The sequence below is a fragment of the Oratosquilla oratoria genome, chromosome 38 (assembly GCF_046742065.1).
Source record: "Oratosquilla oratoria isolate Oo_2021 chromosome 38, ASM4674206v1, whole genome shotgun sequence".
NCBI classification, from domain to species: Eukaryota; Metazoa; Arthropoda; class Malacostraca; order Stomatopoda; family Squillidae; genus Oratosquilla; species Oratosquilla oratoria.
In genome coordinates this window covers 41,799,736-41,824,463 of record NC_134814.1, presented here as the reverse complement: position 1 = coordinate 41,824,463, position 24,728 = coordinate 41,799,736, and the positions used below count along the sequence as shown (strand labels likewise).

Here is a 24,728-nt window from a genome sequence, read left to right as displayed (position 1 = left end):
GGGAGAGGGGGAGATGGAAGGGAGAGGGGGAGATGGAAGGGAGAGGGGGAGATGGAAGGGAGAGGGGGAGAGGGAAGGGAGAGGGGGAGATGGAGGGGGGACGGGGAGAGCGGGAGAGGGGAGATGGAAGGGAGTGGGGGAGATGGAAGGGAGAGGGGGAGATGGAAGGGAGAGGGGGAGATGGGTAAGGAACTGAGGGGGGAGATGGAAGGTGAGGAGGGAGATGGAGAGGGAAGAGGGGGAGATGGAAGGGAGACGGGGGAGATGGAAAGGGAGAGGGGTGAGAAGGAAGGGAGAGGGGGAGATGGAAGGGGGAGAGGGGGAGATGGAGGGGGAGATGGAGATGGAGATGGAGGAGGAGATGGAGGGGGAGATGGAGGAGGGGAAGGAGACATGGAGGGGGAGGGGGAGATGGGGAGGGGGAGATGTAGGAGAGGGAAGGGGAGATGGAGGAGAAGAAGGGGGTGATGGAGGAGCGGGAGATGGAGTCATCTCCACCCACGGGATACAAAGGTGAATATTCAAACAAACGCCCTCCATCCTTACCTCCTCCATGCACCCTCCACTCGCCCTCCTGCCACCCAATTACCTCTCCACACCCTTTAGTACTTGCCCTCCATCCTCCAAGGCATAGAATTACCCTCCATCTGCACCATTACCCTCCATATCTCCTCCATATTTTACCCTCTCCAGATGATTCGGTATAATTCCATTTGTTTTCCATACCTTCGGTGCTTTCTTCTTCTCGCCCTCCACTTCCTCCTCCATCACATCCTCCACCTCCTCCTCCATTCAACATCCTCCAACCATCCTCCTCGCAATACACCTCATCTCTCCTCCATCCATCATCATCAGTTCCACCTCCCTCCCTCACATCTCCACCTCCTCCATCACATCATCCACCCTTCCACCTCCTAATCATCCACCTCTCCATCACATATATCCACCTCCTCCAATCCTATCACACTCACTATCACATTTCTCACCTCCTCATCATCATCCACCTCCCTCCTCATCACATCCTTAACCCACCTCTCCCTCCATCACATCCTCCTCCATCCCCTTCATCCTCCACATCCTTCCTCCACTCACATCTCCTCCATCACATAATCCTCTCTCACCTCCTCCTCACATCACATCAATCCTCCACCTCTCCCTCCATCACATCATCCACACCTACCTCATCCATCGAACATCATCCCTCCACCTCCTCCTCCATCACATCATCTCCTAACTCCTCTCCACTTACATTCATCCTCACTCCTCCATCACCTCAATCCTGAGGAACACATCATCCTCCACCTCCTCCATTACATCATCCTCCTCCACCTCCTCCTCCATCACATCATCCACCTCCTCCTCCATCACATCATCCACCTCCTCCTCCATCACATCATCCACCTCCTCCTCCATCACATCATCCACCTCCTCCTCCATCACATCATCCACCTCCTCCTCCATCACAGCATCCACCTCCTCCATCACAGCATCCACCTCCATCACAGCATCCACCTCCATCACAGCATCCACCTCCATCACAGCATCCACCTCCTCCACCACCTCCATCACATCATCCACCACCTCCTACTGCATCACATCCTCCACCTCCTACTGCATCACATCCTCCACCTCCTCCATCACATCCTCCACCTCCATCACATCCTCCACCTCCTCCACCTCCTCCATCAAATCATCCACCTCCTCCATCACATCATCCACCACCTCCCCCATCACATCTTCCACCTCCTACTGCATCACATCCTCCACCTCCTACTGCATCACATCCTCCACCACCTACTGCATCACATCCTCCACCACCTCCTCCATCACATCCTCCACCTCCTCCATCACATCTTCCATCACGTATCACATCTTCCTCCTTCACCTCCATCTTCTCCATCACATCCACCACCTCCTCCACTTATCTCCTACTCTCCCAATACTGATTAGCTTCCGCCTCTCCCTCTTCATTCAGAAAGCGACTGTTCTCTCCTCTCCCTCCCTCCTTCCCTCCCTTCCTCCTTCCCTCCCTTCCTCCTTCCCTCCCTTCCTCCTTCCCTCCCTCGCCTCCTCCCTCCTTCCCTCCCTCCCTCCCTCCTTTCCTCCCTCCCTCCCTTCTTCACTCCCTTCCTCCTTCCCTCCCTTCCTCCTTCCCTCCTTCACCATCCCTTCTCCCCTCCAATTGGCAAAGTCGTATCTTCCATTCACTGTTCTTCCTCTGGTTGCGCATTCGCCCCGGCTGTTCCAGGGACTGCTGGTTTCCTTCCTTGCTTGCTCACTCGCTCGCTCGCTTTCTTGTTCGCTTGCTTGCTCGCTCGCTCGCTTGCTTATTCGCTTGCTTATTCGCTCGCTTGTTTGATTGCTTCCTTGCTCACTTGCTTGCTCGCTTGCTTGCTTGTTTGTTTTACTCGTTCGCTTGCTTATTCGCTCGCTTTTATTGCTTGCTCGCTTGCTTCCTTGCTTGCTTGCTTGCTCGCTCGCTCGCTTGCTTGCTTGCTTGCTTATTTTCGCAAGAGGCTCCCCTCCCACTCCCCCTACCCCTCCTTCCTTCCTGCCCACATTGTTCCATTCCCTTTGTTTGTCTTGTCTTGTCTTCTCTTCTTTGCGTTTTTCCTTTCCTGCTTTTACTCATCTCTCTTCCTTGTCCTCTTCCCTCTTCCTCCTCCTCCTCCCTCTTCCTCCTCCTCCTCCTTCCTCTTCTTCCTCCTCCTCCTCCCTCTTCCTCCTCCTCCCTCTTCCTCCTCCTCCTCCTCCTCCTCTTCCTCCTCCTCCTCTTCCTCCTCCTCCTATCTCCTCCCTCTTTGCCTCCTATCTCCTCCTCCTCCTATCTCCTCCTCCTCCTATCTCCTCCTCCCTCTACCTCCTCCTCCTCCTCCCTCTTCCTCCTCCTCCTCCCTCTTCCTCCTCCTCCTCCCTCTTCCTCCTCCTCCTCCCTCTTCCTCCTCCTTCCTGTTCCTCCTCCATTCCGCTATGTTTCTCTTCCCTTCCTCCGCGCCCGTTCCTCCTCTTCTTCCTCTTCTTCCACTTCTGAACTTCCCTCCCTCTTCCTCCTCTCCCTGTTCCTCCTCCATTCCGCTCAGCTTCTCTTCCCTTCCTCCGCGCCCGTTCCTCCTCCTCCTCTTCTTCCACTTCTGTCCTTCCTACTCCACTCCATCCAGTCTGCAGCTCCACCTCCACGGCCTCCCCCGCCCCCTCCAATAAATCTTCACCTCTTCCGCCCTTTCTCCACCAGAGTCTCCACATACTCCACCTCGGTTCCACTTTCAAACCAACACATTCCTCCTAACTCCTTTACTTAGCTCCTCCTCTCCTCTCCTCTCTTCTCCTCTCCTCTATCTTCTCTCTCTTTTTCTCACTTTCCGCATTCGTATCTCTGCAATGCTCCTACTCGCAGTTGGTAGCTATCCTCCTCCTTTCTTCCTCCTCTTCTTTCTTCCTCTTCCTGTTCTTCTCCTCTCTTCTTCCTCCTACTCGTCCCCTTTTCTTCCTCCTCCTCCTCCTACTCGTCCCCCTTTCTTCCTCATCCTCCTCCTACTCGTCCCCCTTTCTTCCTCATCCTCCTCCTACTCGTCCCCCTTTCTTCCTCCTCCTCCTCCTACTCGTCCCCCTTTCTTCCTCATCCTCATCCTACTCGTCCCCCTTTCTTCCTCATCCTCATCCTACTCGTCCCCCTTTCTTCCTCATCCTCATCCTACTCGTCCCCCTTTCTTCCTCATCCTCATCCTACTCGTCCCCCTTTCTTCCTCATCCTCATCCTACTCGTCCCCCTTTCTTCCTCATCCTCATCCTACTCGTCCCCCTTTCTTCCTCATCCTCCTCCTACTCGTCCCCCTTTCTTCCTCATCCTCATCCTACTCGTCCCCCTTTCTTCCTCATCCTCATCCTACTCGTCCCCCTTTCTTCCTCATCCTCATCCTACTCGTCCCCCTTTCTTCCTCATCCTACTCGTCCCCCTTTCTTCCTCATCCTCATCCTACTCGTCCCCCTTTCTTCCTCATCCTCATCCTACTCGTCCCCCTTTCTTCCTCATCCTCATCCTACTCGTCCCCCTTTCTTCCTCATCCTCATCCTACTCGTCCCCCTTTCTTCCTCATCATCCTACTCGTCCCCCTTTGTTCTTCCTCCTATTCATCATCCATTCTTCCTCCTCCTCGTCCCCCTTTCTTCCTCCTCCTTCTTGTCCCCCTTTCTTCCTTCTACTCCTCATCCTTTCCTCCTCCTCCTAATCATCCTTTCTTCCTCCTCCTCGTCCCCCTATCTTCTTCCTCCTCCTCGTCCCCCTTTCTTCCTCCTCCTTCTTGTCCCCCTTTCTTCCTTCTACTCCTCATCCTTTCTTCCTCCTCCTACTCATCATCCTTTCTTCCTCCTCCTACTCATCATCCTTTCTTCCTCCTCCTACTCATCATCCTTTCTTCCTCCTCCTACTCATCATCCTTTCTTCCTCCTCCTACTCATCATCCTTTCTTCCTCCTCCTACTCATCATCCTTTCTTCCTCCTCCTAATCATCCTTTCTTCCTCCTCCTACTCATCATCCTTTCTTCCTCCTCCTACTCATCATCCTTTCTTCCTCCTCCTACTCATCATCCTTTCTTCCTCCTCCTACTCATCATCCTTTCTTCCTCCTCCTACTCATCATCCTTTCTTCCTCCTCCTACTCATCATCCTTTCTTCCTCCTCCTACTCATCATCCTTTCTTCCTCCTCCTACTCATCATCCTTTCTTCCTCCTCCTACTCATCATCCTTTCTTCCTCCTCCTACTCATCATCCTTTCTTCCTCCTCCTACTCATCATCCTTTCTTCCTCCTCCTACTCATCATCCTTGCTTCCTCCTTCTACTCCTCATCCTTTCCTCCTCCTCCTAATCATCCTTTCTTCCTCCTCCTACTCATCATCCTTTCTTCCTCCTCCTACTCATCATCCTTTCTTCCTCCTCCTACTCATCATCCTTTCTTCCTCCTCCTACTCATCATCCTTTCTTCCTCCTCCTACTCATCATCCTTTCTTCCTCCTCCTACTCATCATCCTTTCTTCCTCCTCCTACTCATCATCCTTTCTTCCTCCTCCTACTCATCATCCTTTCTTCCTCCTCCTACTCATCATCCTTTCTTCCTCCTCCTACTCATCATCCTTTCTTCCTCCTCCTACTCATCATCCTTTCTTCCTCCTCCTACTCATCATCCTTTCTTCCTCCTCCTACTCATCATCCTTTCTTCCTCCTCCTACTCATCATCCTTTCTTCCTCCTACTCATCCTTTCTTCCTCCTACTCATCCTTTCTTCCTCCTACTCATCCTTTCTTCCTCCTACTCATCCTTTCTTCCTCCTACTCATCCTTTCTTCCTCCTACTCATCCTTTCTTCCCCCTACTCATCCTTTCTTCCCCCTACTCATCCTTTCTTCCCCCTACTCATCCTTTCTTCCCCCTACTCATCCTTTCTTCCCCCTACTCATCCTTTCTTCCCCCTACTCATCCTTTCTTCCCCTTACTCATCCTTTCTTCCCCCTACTCATCATCCTTTCTTCCCCCTACTCATCCTTTCTTCCTCCTACTCATCCTTTCTTCCTCCTACTCATCCTTTCTTCCTCCTACTCATCCTTTCTTCCTCCTACTCATCCTTTCTTCCTCCTACTCATCCTTTCTTCCTCCTACTCATCCTTTCTTCCTCCTACTCATTTCTTCCTACCCATTTCTTCCTCTTCTTACTCATTTCTCCCTCTTCCTCTTCATACAAATTTCTTCTTCATCCTTTCTTCCTCCTTTCTACCTCCTCCTCCCACACTTCCCATCATTCTAGCCCTCAGCCATCTCCCTACTCTCCTCTCTTCCCCGTTTATTCTTCCCCTCTTTCTCCCCCTTTTTCTTAAGCCGTCGCCTCTAGTCCCTTTGACGGGCTTACTTCCCTCCCCTCATCGTTTCGCCTTAAACATATTTTTCCTTTAGTATTTGTACTTTAAGGTGCATCTCGTCCACGACAGTTTCTCTTAACCTGACGCCTTCCCGTGTCGGTCGGTCCTTCTGTATGCCGCCAACCACCCTTGAAATGCAACCAGTCTTACGACGTCTTCAGCAAACCTTTCAACTATAATACCAATGTACTACAACTACAACTATTAATTTCATCTATAATTTGCCGGCATAGCACTTCGTATCTTACGCTGGTGGCGTAATTGGAAGCGTGCTGGTCTCGTTCGCTTAGTTGTGGGTTCGAATCCCGCATTCCTCTCAGGTTCCCAGCATTGAATGTTACCTGCCCCCCCAACAGACCTCAAAACGCATAGGACAGACTGCACGTAGGTCCTCACCACCTTTCTTGTAACAGAGCCACGAGATTTGCTAATCGCAGCAAACACTCCGTACACTTCTATGTTACGTCATTCACATGCATGCACTGTGCATACGATGAAAAGGTCAACAGGACATCATCTACGTTTCAACACAAGATACTCCTCTCTCAGGTTTTTATCCCTGACCTTTGATTACTTTAGCCTTGAATTCTATTATGTCCATAGTCTAAAGTCTGTTTCTCATTTCTCCATCTTCTCGCTCCCTCACTCCCTCGCCCTCTCACTCCCTCGCCCTCTCACTCCCTCGCCCTCTCACTCCCTCGCCCTCTCACTCCCTCGCCCTCTCACTCCCTCGCCCTCTCACTCCCTCGCCCTCTCACTCCCTCGCCCTCTCACTCACTCGCCCTCTCACTCACTCGCCCTCTCACTCACTCGCCCTCTCACTCACTCGCCCTCTCACTCACTCGCCCTCTCACTCACTCGCCCTCTCACTCACTCGCCCTCTCACTCACTCGCCCTCTCACTCACTCGCCCTCTCACTCCCTCGCCCTCTCACTCCCTCGCCCTCTCACTCCCTCGCCCTCTCACTCCCTCGCCCTCTCACTCCCTCGCTCTCCTCTCGTTCTTAGGCACTTTCTTCCCCGCCCTGTTTTCCAAGCGTGAACATCCTCTTTCTTCTGTTCTCCACCGTGTAGTTCTTTGTTCCCTGGGCACTCCTCTTTGTCTTCCTGTTGTCTAAACCCAACCAGCAGCTTTCTGGAGAAATCTCTTCTCTACTTTTCTCTAGGACCCAAGTCAGAGCTATCTCTTCCCTCTACTATCTCACCTGACACCCTTTTTAAGTAGGACAAAAGGCCCACAAGAGCTCGACAAAGGCCCACAAGAGCTCGACAAAGGCCCACAAGAGCTCGACAAAGGCCCACAAGAGCTCGACAAAGGCCCACAAGAGCTCGACAAAGGCCCACAAGAGCTCGACAAAGGCCCACAAGAGCTCGACAAAGGCCCACAAGAGCTCGACAAAGGCCCACACGAGCTCGACAAAGGCCCACAAGAGCTCGACAAAGGCCCACAAGAGCTCGACAAAGGCCCACACGAGCTCGACAAAGGCCCACACGAGCTCGACAAAGGCCCACACGAGCTCGACAAAGGCCCACACGAGCTCGACAAAGGCCCACACGAGCTCGACAAAGGCCCACACGAGCTCGACAAAGGCCCACACGAGCTCGACAAAGGCCCACACGAGCTCGACAAAGGCCCACACGAGCTCGACAAAGGCCCACACGAGCTCGACAAAGGCTCACACGAACTCGACAAAGGCTCACACGAACTCGACAAAGGCCCACAAGAGCTCGACAAAGGCCCACAAGAGCTCGACAAAGCCTCGCGTGGTCGAAGTCTCTCAAGTTCGACAAATTGTAAAGTAATATAAACTGTGACAAGGGGAACAGTGTCAAATACATCTAAAGCTAGTGAACCATGGCAGCTTGAGGAGACTTATCTTTGCAGACAGACTGGAGAGAGAGAGAGAGAGAGAGAGAGAGAGAGAGAGAGAGAGAGAGAGGAAAAAAATAAAATAAAATAAAATCACCGTTCCCCTTCTCTCCCACTCCTCTTCGGCAGTCTTCGTCCCTTCTAACTTTCCCCCAGAAGACCTCCAAGTCTCAAGAGACCATCTTCAGTCTTGGCCACCAGAAACCCAGTTACTAGCGATTGCATCTGTCCTGAAACTCACGACTGCCCTTCCTACACTCAAGACAGGATATTTCAATGTCGAAAGAGGACTCATTGCCTAAGAACTCTTGACTAAATATCTGCTGTACTTCGATTATCGCAATACCGAGTCGAAGTCGGAGTTGGACGCTGTTATCTACATAACATAATCATCGAAACCTTCACGACCTTTATACCAGGTCTTCCTTCATGACTGCTCCGGTCGCATCTACGCACACAGCAGCTCTTCAACCACCACTACACTTCTTGCACGAAGAAACCGTGGCTCCTTCCCTGACTTACGTTCGCTTTCCATTCCTCAACCCCGGCCAGGGCATTCTCCGCCTCCCCATCCATCCCTGCTCAATGCCTTTCCAGGATACATTCTCGTTTCCATTCCCTTTCCCCTTCTCCTTCCCCACCATCATTATCCTCATTACTACATTAAAAACCATACCAGATATCCTTGATCAAATTAAATTATCTATAAATCTGCTGAAACAGAACTACGCATTATTACTCGTTCAACCCAACTGGATTTTCGAGGTTTGGATAACGAGGCCCAATGATCTGAAAAAGTATAATAAACACCAAAGAGTAACACTTTGTGTAAACACTAAATCCAATTAGAGGCATTTGGAAACGCCCAAGGAGTACAAGGCATCCATGTACACCACTAAAGAAACTCCAATCAGTTATGCATTGTGTTTCTACCCCATTGCAAGAAAACGAGATTCCAAGACTAGTGTGCGCTGGTGACGTAATGTAAAGCGTGCTGCTCTCGCATTCGCTTAGCTGTGGATTCGAATCCCGCACTCTTCACCGATTCCCAGTACTGACTTAAGATGCCCCTAATGGCCGGCCCAAGTTCATAGGGCAAAGGCGACTGCTTCGGCCGCAGTTACTAAGCGCTTCCTGGCGTAGACTCATTCCTTCTTCTTGCGCTACTTACACGATCTTTTAACACCAAAAGATCCAATTGTTTTCAATACACAGCGTGAGAGTCTACCCTCGTTTACAATTGATTACAGTCTCTATATCTTGTTAAAACAGTTAAATATCAGAACAGACGAAATAACAATGTTAAATTAATACCAAATTCAAAACCAAATACTAAATCCACGAGGAGCTAAAATGAGAGGGAAACAATGATGGAGTATGAATGGGTGTGTCTCTTTGCCTGGCTACCTCCCTTATAAGGGGAAAGATGCCCTTGATGTATGTATATATGCATAATATATATACGTACACACACACACACAATTATTATTATATCATATATATATATATATATATATCATATATATATATATATATATATATATATATATATATATATATATATACATATATATATATATATACATATTATATATATAAATATATATATACACATTTACACGACTCGGTGGCGCGGTTGGCAGATTCCCCGACTGTCACTACAGTGGTTCAGGTTCGAATCCCGCCCAATGCTGAAATAATTTCAGTATCGCTGCGCTATGAGTCCTTACTCCAACTCTCATGGGCGGGGAGTTGGGTGTATGTGTGTGCGTGTAAGGTCACAGCATTACCCATAGATTGGTCACATACGAGTTCTGAGTTCTCTTCCGGGAGGGAAATAGCTGTCGATCACGTGATCCGAAGACCAAGGTGAATCACACACACACACACACACAGTATATATATATATATATATATATATATATATATATATATATATATATATATATATATATTATATATATATATATATATATATATATATATATATATGCACTATAGATAGTAATCAGACGAAAACGACCTAAATGACCTGAAAGGTCTCAAAAAGGGAGATTGGGGAGAGCTCGACGTAAACATCCACCGCTCAATACAAGCCCCCCCCCACCCCACACGCACCTTCCGTTGGTCCGATAGACCCCCTCCCCCCTCCCCCAGGCCCAATACAAAATCGGGTTCACGGTATCGTCACTAAAGTCCAACACCTTTATTATCATACAAGATACAAGACTAAACCTACGGCCGAAGCACTCGTTTGCCCTAAGCACTTGGACCGTTTGTACAGGTCAGTCATTGCTGGGAATCGGAGAGGTGTGCGGGACTCGAATTCACACGAGACCAACATGCTTCCGATTACGCCACCAACACACTAGAGACATCGTAAAATCTATGCTGGTAATAGCCTAACACGGCACATTCTACAATCAATCGAGAAGTAAAGTAATCCCTCCCATATCCGAACACTGCATTATCCGAACCTTATCTATGTGTATTGTATATAAAAACTCACCATCCCACTCCCACGAAGAGGGAAGTGAGAAACCCCTGGTAAAGCAAGCCCCGTCAGTTGCAGCAAGCCGCTGTTTTTTTGTTTGTTTTTTCCAAGGTCGATATTTGGGTTGCCTCCCCAGGAATCGACCTTATGACTACCTGTTCACGAGTTCAACACGGTATCTACTGGGCTACCGCGCATCCCTTATCGTATATAAACCAGGTTTATTCCTCCAGAACTGAAAAATTATCACTGCAGTGGCAAAGTGGAAATTGGGAGACTGGGAGCGGGAGTGGGCATTTTTTACCTCGCGTATCCGAACACTCCCCCCAAATCCGAACACCCTGAGGTCCAATTCGTTCGGAAACGAGAGGGATTACTTCCAACGCGAACAGGCCACTTGCAGAGGCGATTACGTGTGATGCAGTGTCACATTTTTCTTCATTTAAGTTTCCTTAACACCGACTGGGCAGCATTTGAGCCTCCCTCCCCAAATACCCCTTCTCCCTACCTCCCTCAACCCCTGATACCCCTTTTCCCTACCTCTACCTCTATCTACCCCTTCTCCCTCCATCCTTCCCCTAATACCCCTTCTCCCTCCATCCTTCCCCTAATACCCCTTCTCCCTCCATCCTTCTCCTAATACCCCCTCTCCCTACCTCTATCCCCTAATACCCCCTCTCCCTACCTCTATCCCCTAATACCCCCTCTCCCTACCTCTATCCCCTAATAACCCCTCTCCCTACCTCTATCCCCTAATAACCCCTCTCCCTACCTCTATCCCCTAATACCCACTACCTCCATCCCTGCCCTAATACCCCTTCTCCCTACCTCCCTTCATCCCCGAATACCCCTTCTCCTTACCTCCCTCCCCTAATATCCCTTCTCCCTCCCTCCATCCCCGAATACCCTTTCCCCCTCCCTCCATCCCCGAATACCCTTTCCCCCTCCCTCCATCCCCGAATATCCCTTCTCCGTCCCTCCATCCCCGAATACCCTTTCCCCCTCCCTCCATCCCCGAATACCCTTTCCCCCTCCCTCCATCCCCGAATACCCTTTCCCCCTCCCTCCATCCCCGAATACTCCCCAATATTCCTTCTCCCTCCCCGCCTTCCCGAATATTCCTTCTCCCTACCTGCCTCCCTCCCAGAATACTACTACTCCATCCCTGCCTCCCTCCCTAAATACCCCTTCACCCACCTTCCCACCATCCCCGAATACTCCTTCTCCCTCCCTCCCTCCCTCCTCCGAATACCCCTTCTTCTCTCCCTTCCTCCTTCCCTGAATATCCCTTCTCCCTCCCTCCCTCTCCCTCTCTCTCCCCCAATACCCCTTCTCCCTTCCTTCTCTCCCTCCCTCTCTCTCTCTCTCCCTCCCTCCTTCCCCGAATACCCCTTCTCCCTGAATTTCCTCCCTCCTCCCCTCACTCCATCACCAGCACCAACAAGTCTTCTTCCTCTTCACCTTCTCCCGCAAGCCGCTCTCGCCAACAAGGGAGTAGCGACGGTACGCAATTAGAGGCTTGACATTCGGCCATGCAGCTCTAATTACGGACCTCCTCTCCCTCCCAACAGAGCCCCTCCGCACCCGTTCTCCCTTCGACCTAACCCCACAACCCCTCCAACATCCACTTCCTACATCTCTTCATCTCCAACATCAGCGTCTTCCTCCTCCCTTCAAAGCTCAAATTCAAATTCAAACACATCTTCAACCATGCTCTCCTCCTCCTCTTCGATCATCCCCTGCTACCCTTCACTCTCCTTAACCATGCCCTCCTCTTCTTCCTCCTCAGCCATGCCCTCCTACTCCTCAACCATGCCCTCCTCCTCCTACTCCTCCTCAACCATGCCCTCCTACTCCTCCTCAACCATACCCTCCTCTTCCTCCTCCACCATACCTTTCTCCTCTTCCTCTTCAATCATACCCTCCTTCTCTTCCTCCTCCTCAACCATGCCCCCTCCTCCTCAACCATGCCCTCCTCCTCAACCATGCCCTCTTCCTCAACCATGCCCCCCTCCTCAACCATGCCCTCCTCCTCAACCATGCCCTCCTTCCCCTACTCTTCCTCAACCATACCCTCCTCTTCCTCAACCATACCCTCCTCTTCCTCCTCCACCATACCTTTCTCCTCTTCCTCTTCAATCATACCCTTCCATTAATGTCAAAGATTACTTCTTATTAGACCAATCAAATACAAGAAGACGCCACGATTTCAAAGTAATTGGCAAAAGATTCTCTACGAACGAAAGTAAGCACTTCTTCTTTAACCGGGTTGTTAACGTGTGGAATTCGTTACCTCCCACTGTCGTCGAAAGTAACACGATAACAACATTTAAAAATCGCTTAGACAAATACTTGGAATCTAATCCGCAGATAAAATATTATCCTTTGCAATAAAAGATATGACAATCAGACATTTAATCATAATTGGATTAATCGGATAGGATAGTGATAGCAGTAGTGTTAGTTCGAAAGTAACACGATAACAACATTTAAAAATCGCTTAGACAAATACTTGGAATCTAATCCGCAGATAAAATATCATCCTTTGCAATAAAAGATATGACAACCAGACATTTAATCATAATTGGATTAATCGGATAGGATAGTGATAGCAGTAGTATTAGTTCATCTTCTATCGCCTAGTTGCCCTGTTTCCTTAACTGTAGTGTAGTTTAGTTAACACAAACAGCCTCGTTAGGGCCAGTAGGCCTGCTGTTGTTTGTTCTTCCTTTGTGTTCCTTTGTGTTCCTTAACCATGCCCCCCTCTTCCTCCTCCTCAATCATGTCCTCTTCCTCCTCCTCAACCATGTCCTCTTCCTCCTCCTCCTCCTCAACCATGCCTCCTCCTCCGCCTCCAAGTCCTTTTCCACCCCTCTCTCCCTTGCCTACCTTTCCTTATGCTCCTCCGCCCACTATCACCTCCACGCTGTTCCTTTCATGCAATCGATTCCTAAGTCGACTCGACAAGGTATCCATCCATCCATCCGCCCAATCATCTGTCAAATAATTCATCCATCCACCTATCCATCCATCCGTCCGTCCATCCGTCCGTCATCATAATTCTTATTTTCTTTGTCAGTTCATTTGCCAATACTGTTATTTCTTCCTGGATATTCCTTGTATTCCATCCTACTCGTAGTCTTATCCTCCTCCTCTTCATCTCTTCTACACTCTATTATTCCTCCTCTTCCTCTCATCAATTCCTTGTTTACTTTCAGCACCACCAACGCCAACTCCAGATCCGGCTCCAATTCCTTCGCAAAACCCTTCCAACTCCCTCCAGATTCCCACCCTATCCCCAGACTCTTCCAGTTTCCCCCCAAGAACTCTCATGACGACTGTACTCACCTGCTGCTTCGTCGGCTCGCCGTTTGTATCGTTCATGAGGACCCCGAAATTGTGGAGAACCTCGTCCGGCGAGTTCTTCAGGGGTTTGTCCACAAAGGTCTTCGAGTCCGGGTAGAGGCCGGCCAACTGGACATGGTGCAAGAGCTCCCCGTGGCAAAAGATCTCGCTGAAAAAGAAGAAAAAGGATTCATTGACCAATGGCCGTATTTACACAAGCGGTTCAGAGAGGCATTTGAAACTCCCAAGGTGATTGTGGTGATGGTTTTAACGATACTGATGGTGGTGGTGAACAACTTCGCCAACCGTGTAGTTAATGAATGGAATAAACTTCCTGCAGAGGCAGTGCAATGAAGTTCAGTTCGAAGCTTTAAGAATCATTTAGATAAACACCTAAGCAAGATGCTGTAATGATTATAATTCATTTCATATTATTTGATTTTGTTTTGTTATCATTTGTCTGTTTTGATTTTCATTTATTATTAGTTATATGTCAATTCATTATTATTTACTATTTACCTGTTTGTTTATTATCTACCTATACCTATGCATTTATGTATTTTATTTGTTATTTACCTTATTAGTTTTTATCTATTCATTTATGATTTTTTTTCGCATCCGACAGATATGGACCAAAAGGTCTCCTGTCGGCATGCTCCGCCTTTATAATCCTTTGAGAAAAAACGAAAACCTAAATAGAAGAGCAAATTCCAGATTTCTTTTTGAATAAAAAATATAAAGAACCGGAGCAAGACAGCGAGAACGAGAACCGAGAACGAGTACAGACAGAACCGGAAACAAGAGCCGAAAATCAGGAGAAAAAAATAATAATGATAATAAGATAAAATAAAATAATTAAGAACTTAAAAATAAAAAAATGAGAATCGATAACTAAGAACTGACAACCGATAATCGAGAACGAGAACCAGACCATGTGTGTGTGTGTGTGTGTGTGTGTGTGTGTGTGTGTGTGTCAGATTGACGTACTGGTGTGCGTGTGTGTGAGTATGTGTTCTAGTTTGTGTGTAGAGGGTACGATGTGTGTGTGTGCCTTGGGGCGGATTATTCGGCTGAAGTAAGTGTCTGTCTGTATTAGTCGTAAGATATCAGCTAGTGTGTGTGTATGTGTGTGTTTCATGTAGTGGTGTGAAATGTTATGTGTGACAGTGTGTTTCGTTGGTAAAGTATTGTGATTGTAATCCTTCATGTAATCCTATTAACTTTAATGTGTGTGTGTTGTCTGTGTGTGTCATTTTTTCTGTGTGTGTGTCTGTGTGTCAAGTGTCGGCCTTGAATTTCTTTTGTCTGTGTGGGTCAGTGTGTGTGTGTGTGTGTTGTGTGTGTAATTTCTATGTGTGCGTGTGTGTGTGTATGTGTGCGTATGTGTGCGCCTGTGTATGTGTGCGCGTGTGTATGTGCGAGTGTGTATGTGTGCGTGTGTATGTGTCTGTTGCGTACGTGTGTGCGTACGTGTGCGCGTACGTGTGTGTGTGTGTGTGCGTAAGTGTGTGTGTGCGCGTACGTGTGTGTGTGTGTGTGTGTGTGTGTGTGTGTGTGTGTGTGTGCGTACGTGTGTGTGTGTGTGTGTGTGTGTGTGTGTGTCTGTGCATGCGTGTGTGTGTGTGTGTGTGTGTGTGTGTGTGTGTGTGTGTGTGTGTGTGTGTGTGTGTGTGTGTGTGTGTGTGTGTGTGTGTGTGTGTGTGTGTGTGTATGCGCGTGTGTCTGTGCGTACGTGTGTGTGTGTGTACGTGTTTGTGTGCGTGTGAATGTACACGTTCGCCTACATTCAGGCGAGAAAGCTCACATGTTCGAGAACGTACATGGGCGCGTGTACATGTACTCCCCCGTATACGCATGTGCACATGCAAGGGGAATATAAATAGAGGCAGATACAAGAGGGGAGACAAATAGGAGAGGAAGAGGGCGAAGAAGAAGGAAAATGAAGCAAACTGGAGGGGAAAGGAAGGAAGATGAGAGAAAGAGAAACGAGGAAGAAAGGAAGGAGCGAAGGGGACCCAAAGGCTGAACAACTTAATAACAGAACGGAATGGGACAGAAAGAAGGGAAGGGAGAGAAACAAAGAGAAGAGAGATAAAGAGAATGAGAGGGATAAAGAGATAATGAGAAAGTGAATGAAAGAAAAAGAAAAAAACAGAGCAAGAAAACAAGAACAAGAAAAAGAAAAACTCAAGAAAGACAGCAACAAAGATAGCAAGAAAAATAAAATAAAAATATTACAATGGAAAAAAAGAAAGGAAAAAGTAAAAAAAAAAAATAATAATAATACAATAATATAAAAAAATAGAAGAAGAAAACAAAATTAAAGAGAAAAAATAAAAATAAATGTAGACTTGTGTTGTTCTACGTTGGTTGCAGGCGTTGGAGATAAACTATTCGTGGCTCTCGTCTTTATTGTGTCGCCTCCGTGACTGCGCTTTCCATCAGCGGAGGTGACGAAGAAAATGGTGGCGGTTGCCAACAATACATCACTTAGGATTCAAGTGGTGGCTGTTGCCAATAATATATTTCACACATCATTGTAACACCTACCTGTTTGTTTAAATTTATACACACAAGGGAATCGATTTTGGACACGTTGCTAACAATACATCACTTAGGATTCAAGTGGTGGTTGTTGCCAATAATATATTTTAAAGTTATTACTATATCACCTTCTGCCTGTTTGTTTAAATTTATACACACGAGGGAACCGAGTATGGACACTGTATTTTCACTCTATATAAATATATACAAAAAATTATCAAATATATATGATTACTAATATCAAGCCAACTTGACCGCGGGTCAGATCACACAACAGGGATCCCATTGAAGCTTGTTGCTACCACCAAGATCTGACGTGTTGCTAATGCATGCGCATGCACGTTTGCACGCTAGTATAGAATGAACAGGAACATGATAAAGTAAGAATGAAGGATACTGCAAGAGACCATAAGGCTTACACTAGGCAGTTCCATGTCCATTACCACCTGTCATTCCCATCCATAAAGTTGTCTAACAGTTAAAACAACCGATAGTTTCAGTACTCGCATGGTTACTAAGTCTATTCCATTCGTTAACCACCCAATTAGTAAACCAATTCTTGACCATTTCCTTATTAAATCCAAATTTGTCCAGTTTAAATCCATTACTGCGAGTCCTGCCCTGTTATATTAATGACCTTGTTTGCGTCACCCTTGTTAAAGCCTTTGATCCACTTGAACACTTCTATTAGATCACTCCGCATTCTGCGTCTTTCGAGTGTACAAGTTGAGGTGCCTAAGCCTTTCTTCGTAAGGTAAATTTCTGAGCCCATGTATCATTTTGGTCATTCTCCTCTGTACCGATTCTAGTGAATTGATATCCATTCTATAGGACGGAGACCAAAACTGTACCGCATAGTCAAGGATGGGTCTAACTAACGCTAGATAGAGTTTGATATACCTCTACACTTCTATTCGCAACCGTCCTAGCAATGAAACCTAATGCTCTATTAGCTTTATTCTGGCGCTAATGCACCATTTCCTGGATTTAAGGTCAGGACTCACTAGAACTCCCAAGTCTCTCTCTCACTCAGTCCTCTCTAAAAACGTGTTGTCTAAGCTATATCTGTTTTCGGGGTTGTGTAGACCTATGTTCAAACACGCTGCACTTTGAGATATTGAAGTCCATTTGCTATTTCAACGACCATGTGAACTATGTTAAGATCATCCTGCAGAATATCTGTCGTCTCATGATTTAATTAAGCGTCCCATTTTAGTGTCGTCTGCAAAGTTACTAACATCACTATTAATCCCAAACCAAGCCCTCGGGAAAACCACTAGAATCAGTAATAATCTAAAGGCATTTCTTGCAAAAGAAAAAAGAATAAGAAAGAAAAGAGAGGAAGGAAAGAGAAGTGAAGAAAGAAAAAGTTGCAAAGAAATCTCGCTCCGAGATACTAACCAGAGTATACATAATAAACTACGTCAACATGTTAAAGAACCTTACCTGCTCGAATTAACCAAGTTGGAAAAGAAAAAAAGAAAAAAAAAGAAAAAAAAAAAACTTTCGATAACCCTTCCCCCACCACCATCTCTGTTGTTGATCAAAACAGGCACCTTGCCACCCTCTCCAGATCTTAAAACCTGGAAATATCCCCAGCCTTCGACATTCTGCACCATTTTATCAATTAACCGCCCATCGCGCGCGCTTATGAAGTGAAGTATTGATCAAAACTTTTCTAGTTTAGCGATATTTTTTCTTCTTTCTCAGACCCTCGCAGAGGAAGCCAAGCTCGTGGCCAACGTGCTGGTAATAGCACAAGGATAAGAGTAGGATGCAGGGATAAGAACAGTATAAATGGATGACTAGGTTCTGCTGCACAGGATTTTTTTAAGCACGTAATAGATAACTGAAGATAATACAGACGATAACATAGGGGTGATTAGGGGGGAGGAAGGGAGATTAGCGAGCGTGTAAGAACGGGTGACAAGGGAGGGAGGGAGGGAGGAAGGGAGGAAGGGAGGAAGGGAGGGAGGGAGGAAGGGGAGAGAGAGAGAGAGAGAGAGAGAGAGAGAGAGAGAGAGAGAGAGAGAGAGAGAGAGAGAGAGAGAGAGAGAGAGAGGAGAGAGAGAGAGAGAGAGAGAGAGAGAGAGAGAGAGAGAGGGAGAGAGAGAGAGAGAGAGAGGAGAGAGAGAGGAGAGAGAGGAGAGAGAGAGCAGATGGAGAGAGGAGGACGAGAGAGAGAGAGAGAGCGAGAGAGAGGAGGAGGAGAGAGAGAGGAGAGAGAGGAGCGAGAGAGAGAGAGAGGAGAGGAGAGAGAAGGAGGAGAGAGGAGAGCAGATGGAAGAAGGAGGAGGAGAGATGAAGGAGGAGGAGGAGCAGATGGAAGGAGAGAGGAGAGAGAGGGGAGGAGAGAGAGGAGAGAAGGAGGAGAGACGAGAGATGGAGAGAGAGGGAGAGAGAGAGAGAAGAGAGGACGAGGAGAGAGAGAGAGGAGAGCAGATGGAGAGAGAGAGGACGAGCAGATGAGAGAGAGAGGACGAGAGATGGAGAGAGAGGAGAGAGAGAGAGGAGGACGAGCAGAGAGAGAGAGAGAGAGAGAGAGAGGGGAGAGAGAGAGAGCAGAGAGAGAGGAGGGGAGAGAGAGAGAGAGAGGGAGAGAGAGCAGAGGGAAGAGGATGGAGAGAGGGGAGAGAGAGGGAGAGAGAGAGAGGAGGAGGGATAGAGGAGGAGAGAGGAGAGAGAGAGCAGATGAGGAGGGAGAGAGAGAGAGAGAGGAGAGATGGAGAGAGAGAGAGGAGGAGAGAGAGAGAGAGAGGAGGAGAGAGAGAGAGAGAGGAGGAGAGAGAGAGAGAGAGAGAGAGAGAGAGTGTAGGAGAGAGAGAGGGGGAGAGAGAGAGACAGGAGGAGAGAGAGAGAGGTAGGAGGAGAGAGAGAGAGAGGGGGGGAGGGAGAGGGGGGGGGAGAGAGAGAGAGAGGAGAGAGAGAAGAGGAGAGAGAGAGAGAGAGAGGAGAGAGATGAGAGAGAGAGGAGAGAGAGAGGAGAGAGATGTAGGAGCAGATGGAAGAGGAAGAGGAGGGGATGGAAGAGGAAGAGGAGGGGATGGAAGAGGAAGAGGAGGGGATGGAAGAGGAAAAGGAGGGGATGGAAGAGGAAAAGGAGGGGATGGAAGAGGAGGAGGAGGGGATGGACGAGGAGGAGGAGGGGATGGACGAGGAGGAGGGGATGGAAGGAGGAGGACGAGCAGATGGAAGAGGAGGACGAGCAGATGGAAGAGGAGGACGAGCAGATGGAAGAGGAGGACGAGCAGATGGAAGAGGAGGACGAGCAGATGGAAGAGGAGGACGAGCAGATGGAAGAGGAGGACGAGCAGATGGAAGAGGAGGAGGAGCAGATGGAAGAGGAGGAGGAGCAGATGGAAGAGGAGGAGGAGCAGATGGAAGAGGAGGAGCAGATGGAAGAGGAGGAGCAGCAGATGGAAGAGGAGGACGAGCTGATGGAAGAGGAGGACGAGCAGATGGAAGAGGAAGAGGAGCAGATGGAAGAGGAGGAGGAGCAGATGGAAGGAGGAGGAGGAGCAGATGGAAGGAGGAGGAGGAGCAGATGGAAGGAGGAGGAGGAGCAGATGGAAGGAGGAGGAGGAGCAGATGGAAGGAGGAGGAGGAGCAGATGGAAGGAGGAGCAGCAGATGGAAGGAGGAGCAGCAGATGGAAGGAGGAGCAGCAGTTGGAAGGAGGAGGAGGAGCAGATGGAAAGAGGAGCAGATGGAAGGAGGAGCAGATGGAAGGAGGAGCAGATGGAAGGAGGAGGAGGAGGGTATGGAAGGAGGAGGAGGAGGGTATGGAGGGAGGAGATGGGAGGAGGAGGAGGAGGAGATGGGAGGAGGAGGAGGAGGAGATGGAAATGGAAGAAGGAGGAGAAATGGAAAGAAGGAGGAGGAGGAGGAGGAGGAGATGGAATGAGGAGGAGGAGGAGATGGAATGGAGGAGGAGATGGAATGAGGAGGAGGAGGAGATGGAATGAGGAGGAGGAGGAGATGGAAGGAGGAGGAGGAGGAGATGGAAGGAGGAGGAGGAGGAGATGGAAGGAGGAGGAGGAGGAGATGGAAGGAGGAGGAGGAGGAGATGGAAGGAGGAGGAGGAGGAGATGGAAGGAGGAGGAGGAGGAGATGGAAGGAGAAGGAGGAGGAGATGGAAGGAGAAGGAGGAGGAGATGGAAGGAGAAGGAGGAGGAGATGGAAGGAGAAGGAGGAGGAGATGGAAGGAGGAGGAGATGGAAGGAGAAGGAGGAGATGGAAGGAGGAGGAGGAGGAGATGGAAGGAGGAGGAGGAGGAGATGGAAGGAGAAGAATAAGGAAATGAAGAATAAGGATATGGAGACGGAGACAAAGAAGAACAAGGCGAAGAACAACAAGGCGAAGAAGACGAACAAAAAGATTACGATGAAGAAGAAAGACGAAGAAGAAAGACGGGAGGAGGAGAAAGAGGAGGTGGAGGGGAAGAAGACGGAGGAGGAGAAGACGACGGAGGAGGGGAAGATGGAAAAGGGGAAGAAGACGGAGGAGATGAACAAGAAGATGGAGGAGAAAGATAAAAAGACGATGACGATGACGATAATGACGATGATGACGAATAAAATCTACAAATAAAGAAAAGCCCTCATGAGCACCAAACTCACCTGTCACAGGGCGGAGGAAGTTCCTGCTGCCCTTCTGCCCCCTGCAGCAGGAGGGCCGAGGCGACGACGCAGCAGACGACGAAGGAGAAGCCAACTCTAGCGGCGGCGGCGCTGTAGGCGTGGAGAGGCGACGACGTCCGCGTCCAGGCACTCATCCTGAAGGAGGAGAAGAAGAAGGCCCGAGGTTAACCTGTCAGTCCAACAGCGACATGATAACAGAAGAGGAAATTAAAACAAAGTTGTATTTCCTCACTCTCCTCTCCCTCACAAAAATGTGTACAGATTACGTGCACACGTACACACATGTGCACACGTATACACGCGTGCACACGTACACACGCGTGCACACGTACACACACGTACACACGTATACTCGTGCACGCACGTACATGAACACGCGTAGATCTATAAGCACATACGGGGTCCCACTAGTGTTGCTCATGTCCTGTATACTACAATTAGATATATATAATTACGTAAATAGACGGACGCCCACGCAAGTATGGATGCATGAACGAGTAAACACACACATACATACACACACACACGCGCGCAAACAAACACACACATGCAAACAAACACACGCATACTAACACGCATACTAACACACGCATACTAACACACGCATACTAACACACGCATACTAACACACACACACACGCATACTAACACGCATACTAACACACGCATACTAACACACGCATACTAACACACGCATACTAACACACACACACGCACACACACACACACACACACACACACACACACACACACACAAAGTTCATAGGTATTTCGACGTCTGTCCTCGACTCTCTTCCGGCCGTCCTCGATCCGAGACCAATATTCTAATTTCACCATGATTGATGGAACAAGACCCCCTGCGCCCACCTCTCGCCGCCACCACGCCCCTCCAATCTCCTCCACTCTTCCAACGGTTTTCCCAACGGTTTTTGGTATTTTCCAGAAACACGTCAGCGTCGTCGTTTGCCTCGTCTCCTACCACCACAACAACGACCGCCAGCACCACTGCAAGTGTGTACGTGTGTGTGTGTGTGTGTGTGTGTGTGTGTGTGTGTGTGTGTGTGTGTGTGTGTGTGTGTGTGTGTGTGCGTGCGTTCGTACACTTCCCCTTTTTCCGTGAGGGATTTCGTGTGCGTGAGCGCACGCACACGTGAGCGTACTGTATACCAACACTAACTAAAGACCCCACCACCACCATTACCACCACCATCAGATTTCTTCTTCTTCTTTGCGCCTTGATTATTTGCTATTCCATGTGCACGTCAAAGTGGGCCTCAGCTCAATTTGAAATATATATTCTTTTCCTAAGTTAATAAAAAATCATATATAAAAGTGAAAATAAATGTATACCAGAGTAAGAAACTAAGACAAACTTTCTTTGCGACTTAGGAGACCCAAGTTCTAAGTCCTCCCCACCAGTTGACCTCAGCAGGGCCCCTGTTTGTGCAACATGTAGAAGGCTTTGGGGTTCGTGTGTGTGTGTGTGTGTGTGTGTGTGTGTGTGTGTGTGTGTGTGTGTGTGTGTGTGTGTGTGTGCTTCTGTACGCGTGCGGAACACACACACACACACACACACACACACACACACACACAAGGATAAGACATTTTATTTTGGTTTTGCATATAATGTACGTTTCTGCCAACGCATTTATTATTTGTTTTATTCGATTTATATATTCGCCGATTTCCTCGTCCATTATGACTATTTTTGGAAGGGTCATGATGAAAGGGTGTTGTTGGCTTTCCCTCTTCCATTCCAGACTTCCTGGTGTAGTGGTTCAAGATGTGGTCCATGGTATCTTCAGGGAAGGCCCCTGAGCTTAAATTAAATCTTAACCATATAGCTAGTGGGATTCAGCGGATGCACGGCGATTTTATTCAGCATTTCAGCGATCTCATGGATCACTAAAGAACGGTCATACATAAGATGGTGAGGTCTACACGAGGAGGTGCGTGGTTGCGGCCGAAGCCGTCACCTTTGCCCGATGCGATTTTCTGACTGTTGGGTAGGTAACAATCACTACTGGGAATCGGAGAAGTGAGGGATTCGAACCCACATCTAAACGAATACGAGATCAGCAAGCTTCTGATTACGCCACCAGTGTACAGATTCCCTTGAAGAAAATGGGTTGAGTACACTAGAGGATAAACCAAACCCCCTGAAGCTGGAGGAGGAATATCATAAGTCACCATAAAGCCACTGATCGAATTCAACGAGTCGAGAGCCGACGCGCATGACCCGTCAATCAAATATTCAGTCTGATTCCTCTCACTCTTCTGAGCCAGAATTCAACTCAAAATTCATTGCAGAGCATTTGAAGTAGATTCTCACATTCAACTTGCATTGCAGGAATGATTACTATGGTTCTCATTCATTGTATAAGAAAAAAAATTACAGTTGCTTTCAAAAGAGGAGAGATTGTTTGGAAGATGTACGGTCAACCCAGGTGTGAAGATATATGGTCTGCATATTCCCCCCCTCTGCTGACGTCATTCGGTAGACGAAGTCTTTCACTGGGCTTCACGCTAAATTGCCCCCACCATTTTCTAGCCTAGACTCCTATTGGCTAGCTAACAGGAACGTCATGCCAACAAGCGTTTTTTTTTTTTTTTTTTTTTTTTTGTCTGTCTTTGTCCCGATAACCCGTGTTACTATCCCGTGAGGCAACATTGTGGTATAGTTTTTTTTTTTTTTTTTTTTTTTTTTTTTTTTTTTGAAAGGAGGGAGAATAGGAAGGACAGAAGTAGTGATAATTTTCTATTTTACTTTATATTGTCTAATTCTAGAGAGATGTCAAAGTTTTCACTTGTAAAGAAGTTCTGGTCGCCACTGCCAAGCGATTTCATTCAACCAAAAGTTGAAACTTTCTTAAAAATTTGTTGCCTCGCTAAGTAAGAGAACTCCTTCAATACTGTGGCATACTGAATTTTGTTCTAGCTAAGCACAGGCCATTTTATGCAGTTGAACGAGGTAGTGTGTATGTGCGCCTGTATGTGCACGTGTGCGTATGTGCACGTGTGCGTATGTGCACGTGTGCGTATGTGCACGTGTGCGTATGTGCACGTGTGCGTATGTGCACGTGCGCGTTTGTGCACGTGTGCGTTTGTGCACGTGCGCGTTTGTGCACGTGCGCGTTTGTGCACGTGCGCGTTTGTGCACGTGCGCGTTTGTGCACGTGCGCGTTTGTGCACGTGTGCGTTTGTGCACGTGTGCGTATGTGCACGTGTGCGTTTGTGCACGCGCACGTGCGTGCGCTCACGAGCGCCTATTTACCTGTACACACGCGCATCCCCCTCTTCCCCGTCTCCTCTTCCCTCAGGTCAACATTCCCACGTACCTCTCTACACAGACAACAAAACATCAAGAAAATCATCCACCTCCCCTCCCCCTCCATAACTCATCTTCGTGCCCACCTTCAGGCAACGCGCCACTGATAATTCTTGCGACTGTTGGCAGCAAGCCAAGGAAGGAAGAGCCATACAGAGAATGAACGAGGACCTACCTATAACTAAAATGAAAATTATTACATAACACGCACATAAAACGCACATCCGCCCATGCGAACTCATACATCATAGTTTAAATATATTTGTAGTATAAAACAAATACGCAGACAAGTATACAAATGACAATATATTTGAATTAGATATCTATATACCTATGCTAGATGGCTTACTGGTCTTTATGCTAAAACGATCCTGTTTGTTTTAGAGACTCAAATTTACAGGCAAAAAATATTTTAGAAAATATTCTTTGCGTTACTGACTTGTGCCGCGTGCCGCTTTATAACAGTTCCAGTGCCAAGATCCTGAAACTCCCAGGAGAAATGGCACCTCAAACCTCAGTGAGCAACTTCTCAGATTCCTTTACAAGATACAGGAGCACCTTCTTTTAGATGCATCACACTTTATATTTCTTTGACCTAAAC

At 48.0% G+C, this 24,728-nt stretch overlaps 1 protein-coding gene across 1 annotated transcript in view; it reads right to left on the bottom strand.

The window, feature by feature from the left end:
- The window catches only part of LOC143020061 (trehalase-like), a 217,356-nt gene that overhangs the window by 131,007 nt on the left and 61,621 nt on the right, over window positions 1-24,728 (bottom strand). The window contains exons 2-3 of the mRNA XM_076176237.1: window positions 20,779-20,934; window positions 13,620-13,785 (exon numbers count right to left, since the gene is read on the bottom strand). Of these exons, the coding sequence (XP_076032352.1) occupies window positions 13,620-13,785; window positions 20,779-20,933 (321 nt within the window). The 5' untranslated portion in view covers window position 20,934. The remainder of the gene's footprint in view (window positions 1-13,619; window positions 13,786-20,778; window positions 20,935-24,728) is intronic.